The sequence below is a fragment of the Oncorhynchus mykiss genome, chromosome 17, assembly GCF_013265735.2.
Source record: "Oncorhynchus mykiss isolate Arlee chromosome 17, USDA_OmykA_1.1, whole genome shotgun sequence".
Classification (NCBI taxonomy): Eukaryota; Metazoa; Chordata; class Actinopteri; order Salmoniformes; family Salmonidae; genus Oncorhynchus; species Oncorhynchus mykiss.
Window position 1 is genome coordinate 28,491,146 of NC_048581.1, and position 5,639 is coordinate 28,496,784.

The following is a 5,639-nucleotide window of genomic DNA, read 5'->3' on the forward strand; positions in this document are numbered from 1 at the left end:
GCCATGTCATATAACACATGGGGTATTCCAAATGGAAAATGACCCCAAGCATACTTCCAAAGTTGTGGCAAAATGGCTTAAGGACAACAAAGTCAAGGTATTGGAGTGGCCATCACAAAACCCTTACCTCAATCCTACCGAAAATGTGTGGGCAGAACTGAAAAAGCGTGTACGAGCAAGGAGGCCTACAAACCTGACTCAGTTACACCAGCTCTGTCAGGAGGAATGGGCCAAAATTCACCCAACTTATTGTGGGAAGCTTGTGGAAGGCTACCCGAAACATTTGACCCAAGTTAAACAATTTAAAGGCAATGCTTCCAAATACTAATTGAGTGTATGTAAACTTCTGATCCACTGGGAATGTGATGAAATAAATAAAAGCTGAAATAAATAATTCTCTCTACTATTATTCTGACATTTCACATTCTTAAAATAAAGCGGTGATCCTAACTAACTGATTAAATGTCAGGAGTTTTGAAAAACTGAGTTTAAATGTATTTGGCTATGGTGTATGTAAACTTCCGACTTCAACAGTACACTGTATATAGTGCAACATCTCCGCCAATGCCACTATAATCCATTCTACTGCAAATCATTAACAGGAGGACATAAATGCTGTAATGCTCTTTGGCATTAACCAAATGCAAATCATCTTTTCCACATACTAAATGTCAGACTCAAATGGAAACCTCTGGAGCATGATAAAAATACATCTGCAAGAAATGCTCTGGTTATATGGAAATATGCAAACAAGCGACAGCTTGTTCTTGCATGTTGCAGATGCCAAGTTCCCTTCCAAGGTGTTAAGGGAAAAGAACGGTGCTTTAATCCCATCTGAGGTTTCTTTTCCTGGGGTAAGATGCCTGGAGTAATGACTCATCCCATGGGGGCTATATAGTGGTACTTTTGTCGGTCCTGCAGACTCCTACTGTTGATGGAAAATGCATGAAGTTGAGTGAAACTTAATACAATGGTAAACTGAGTATGTGCATAAAAGGAACAATGGACTGTTGCTTTTAGGGAAAAGGACAGGAGATTTTCTTGCAAGACATCAGTGTGTGAGACAAAGACAGGTCTGTTCAGGGAGAATGTTGTCTGGGTGTCAAGCGATAGATCATATTCTACGAAGTGACGTTTCTTTGCAACTTGTTGTCTTAGTAACATAACAGGTACAGATAAATAGCCATTCTGTGTGTCAATCTATATTATCAGGAAACATGGAAAAGCTCACCTGTCAAAGTTAAACTGTGTGTGTTGACTGATTGACTGACCTACCTGGGGCTAATAGAAGCAGGTGTGTCTGTGCTTTCTACCAGACGCTATTTGTGGGAGAGGAATTCCATCTGTTTACAGGGTGTGAACTTCTATATGTTTGTGCAGGCAGACACCATATATAGAGCAAGATGGGGGAGGGTGGAGTTGCACAGCAATAGTATATTTTCAATATCCACACATAAAGCACATATCTATCTATCCTCCTCCATCTCCTGCATCCTAGCGTCTGCCCCCAGGGTGTCAAAGTGGGTGGAGGAGTCCTGCCCTGCCCTACATGAGGTAATGCTTACCTGTATTCCTCCCTTCTGCCTCTCCCACCCATGTCCACCTCCCACCCTCCCTCCCTCCCTCTGCCCTGTGCAGCATAAAAAGGGAACAGTGGCTGGGCCGTGCACCACATTCTCTCTCCTCATCCCAGGCAGGCAGACTCGCTCTCAGCAGCCATGTCCTTCTCCAGATCTAGCATGTCCTACAGCAGCAGCGGCGGTGGAGGCGGAGGTGGCACCATGTCCATGAGGTCTGGAGGTGGAGGTGGAATGGGTATGGGCTCCTCCCGCTTCTCCTCGATGGGTGGTGGTGGTGGAGGAGGAGGAGGAGGCCGCGTCACTGCCATGAGGGCCGGCAGTGTGTATGGAGGAGCAGGAGGCTCTGGGGTGCGCATCTCTAGCTCCTCGTTCGGTTCCGGTGGTGGAGGTGGTGGTGGTGGCGGTTATGGTTTCAGAATGGGAGGGGGCGGCGGCGGTGGCGGTTTTAGTTTTGGCATGGGTGGGGGTGGTGGGGGTGGTGGTGGTGGCGGTGGAGCCGACCTCCATGTGTCGGTCAATGAGAAGGCCACAATGCAGAACCTGAACGACCGCCTGTCCACCTACTTGGAGAAGGTGCGCCTGCTAGAGGCGGCCAACGCCGAGCTGGAGCTGAAGATCCGTCAGTTCCTTGAGAGCAAGACGTCCCCCAGCGCTCGCGACTACTCTGGCTTCTACGCTACTATCGCCGACCTTCAGGACAAGGTATGTGACGTGTCTCCTAGATGGCGAAAGCATTCAATGATGAATGTTATGACTATGAATGCAAAATTACATTTTTTTTTATTCAACCAAAATTGGTTCAACCAAGATATTGCACCAAAGATAGATGCAAAGACAGTATGCCTATTTTTAGCTGCAGCATTGAAAATAAAGCAGATAATTGACGCTATTCCTTCCTCTCTCTTAAGAGCCCCTAGGCGATTGCAAAGGGTGCCATGCTTTACGATCATAACGACCTGTAATGCTTCCATGAGCTCTAATTTACAGTGCAGCGGAAACTCAGAATTACAGTGTGGTATCACTGTTTGTGTGTACTGCATTTGTGTCAAATTCCATGCATGCCCCATCCTGAAATGTTTTGAAATCCTCCACCTCTCAGATCCAGGCTGCCACCTGCTTGAACGGAAGCATCTATCTCAGCATCGACAACTCAAAGCTCGCTGCAGACGACTTCAGAAACAAGTAAGTACATCCAACACCATCCACAGATATAGTACACTGCTGGTACATTACATTAACCACTTGGAATAACCCCAAATCTGTAAAAACTCGCATACTGTTTTTTATTACATTTTGTATTGAATCTACAAAAATAGAAACCAAATGACATTACCCTTCAGCTACACCATAACCACACCCTCCCAACAGACATATTAGAAGCCTGGTGTTACTTTCTGTTATTTTCCCCAAACTTAATGGAATAATAAAATCTATAACCCCCCTGCTATTCTCACAGAGGAACACATTCAGGCAGTTCTTTGACCTAAACTCTCTCCATCTCTCAGGTATGAGAACGAGCTGGCCATGCGTCAGTCAGTGGAGGCGGACATCGCCGGGCTGAAGAGGATGCTGGATGAGATGACCATGGCCAGATCTGACCTGGAGATGCAGATTGAGGGACTGAAGGAGGAGCTCATCTATCTCAAGAAGAACCATGAGGAGGTGGGTGTGGGCTAATGGGACATATCCATACAGTCCCTTAATGTATTACATCTATTGACCATGTCAACCTGCTATGGGTCTTCACTAGAACACCATTGCTGGCTTTCAAGCACATCTGTATCAAGCAATGGTGTTCAAATGTATAATGAAGACAGGGCAGGTCAAGTTGTTACCATCAGGCAGAGGTTAGGCACTTTTTAATTGTTTAAACTCACCCCTATGTTTTTCTCCAAAGGAGCTGCTGGCCATGAGGACTCAGATGACTGGACAGATCAACGTGGAGGTGGACGCAGCACCACAGGAGGACCTGTCCAGAGTCATGGCTGAGATTCGTGAGCAGTACGAGGCCGGTAGTGCCAAGAACCAGCGCGACCTGGAGGCCTGGTTCCAGACCAAGGTAGAACCTTTAGAACCCCTAAACTATGTTCGTGGTGTAGATGTTCCTTTACTTCTTGTTGGTAACGTTGTCACATTCTATCATGAGCTGAAATGTTGGTTTGTTTCTGTGATGATTGACCACTTATTGTGTTTTACAGACAGAGACGTTGAACAAGGAGGTGGCGTCCAGCACAGAGGTTCTCCAGACCTCCAAGTCAGAGATTTCGGAGATCCGTCGCACACTGCAGGGCCTGGAGATTGAACTGCAGTCACAGCTCAGCATGGTGAGCTGTAATTATTTACACAGACCACAGTTTAGGGCACATTACTTACACAACTTTCTTAAATAATCAGCATTTGACTCTTTCATCATTCTGTTTACCAAATCTCAAGTATCTCACTTTCACCTGGACTCTTCCACTATCCCTCAAGATGTTATAGCCAAGCACCTCTACATTACTATAGCCAACCTGACTACACATTCAATTACTAGAGATAACTTTTTCAGTATGACAGTAAACATTCCAAATTCCAAACCTACTCCCACAGTTTTTCACCCATCATCTCAAATCTCTCCCGGCCAATAGAAAGGCTCCCTGGAGAACACGCTGGCGGAGACTGAAGGCCGTTACTCCATGCAGCTGGGACGCCTCCAGAACCAAGTGACCAGTCTGGAGGAGCAGCTAGTTTCTCTCCGCAGCGACATGGAACGCCAGGGCCAGGAGTACAAGATGCTGCTGGATATCAAGACACGCCTGGAGATGGAGATCGCTGAGTACAGGAGGCTGCTGGACGGAGAGGCTAGCGGGTAAGGCAGGATGGAATTGGATGTCTCCCTCAACATTTCACTTTAAAAACAATGTTCATTTGAAATTTACCTTAGTATCGGCCATGGTTACTTTTGACATGAATCATCAGCTATGTGATCTTTAATAGATACTTATTATGATCATAGATGCTAACTATGCTCACCATTGTCCTCTCTTCCTCACAGCCTTGGCCTCAGCTCCTCGAAATCTGGCCACAGCTCCTCCAGCTCCCACATCAGCTCGTCTAGCTCCGGCGTCAGCTCCGGCCTAAGCTCCGGCCTCAGCTCCTCCAGCTCTGGCCTCAGCTCCGGCCTCAGCTCCTCCAGCTCCGGCCCCAGCTCATCCACCTCCACCACACGCAAGGTGGTGATCGTCACAGAGGAAATGGTGGATGGCAAGGTTGTCTCCTCAAGTGAAACCAAACACACCACTTAAGGTCCCACACACACAGCGAGCACTGCAGTAAGCAACAGGTTAACCCCATACAAATATAATTGCTAGACTGGGTATAGGAAATGAGAGGCCATCACATGGAATATTGCTGCTCCCCAGTGCTTTGTTCATGCAACCTAAAATTCAACGTTTCAACTTATACAGTGTCTTCATAAGATGAAAAATCCCTCTTCCTTATCTGTATTATTTGTTTAGGCCAGCTTGGGTTAACTGTAGTAAAAGATGTGCATATCGTCCTCCTATTCTTTCTAGAATGGCTAAAGCCCCTCAGACACCCATCATGGTACATTGACTTGAATGGGGATTTATTTTCTGGCAATTCTATTTCTATGGTTAACACCTCCAGAACAACATATTCTGCTACATCTGGATATAACTTCAATAGACCCCATTGTGAATACAATAAAGATGCTCTGACTTGCTGACACCATCATTCTGTCTTCTGTGTCTTTCAACTTGATGTATCTGATCTGGCATGCTCCTGTACATCTGACTATCATATAGGGTGTCATCTTGTGCACGTGAGGCAAATTCTATGGTCTTGAGAAATCATATGTGTCAGAATGATCTTGAATAGTGTAATTTATGACATTCCCTTCTGCTGAGTTTAATTTAATAGTTGGCAATATAGAAATGTGAATAGAAGAAGTCTGATTGCTAGTGTCACGAACCGGCTCGTAACCAGTTACAAAGAGGGTGTTGCGTTTACGCACTGAAGGTAGGTGAGGAGTCAAACGCAGGAGAGCAGAGATGTCAG

General features: G+C 45.9%; 1 protein-coding gene across 1 annotated transcript; it reads left to right on the forward strand.

The window, feature by feature from the left end:
* Nucleotides 1-1,654: 1,654 nt before the first annotated feature.
* LOC110495128 (keratin, type I cytoskeletal 13-like) lies at nt 1,655-5,315 on the forward strand. Its single transcript, XM_036949617.1, has 7 exons — nt 1,655-2,282; nt 2,680-2,762; nt 3,086-3,242; nt 3,478-3,639; nt 3,779-3,904; nt 4,208-4,428; nt 4,615-5,315. The coding sequence occupies exons 1-7, from the start codon at nt 1,719-1,721 to the stop codon at nt 4,862-4,864; spliced, it is 1,563 nt and encodes a 520-aa protein (XP_036805512.1). The 5' UTR covers nt 1,655-1,718; the 3' UTR covers nt 4,865-5,315.
* The last annotated feature ends 324 nt before the right edge of the window (nt 5,316-5,639 follow it).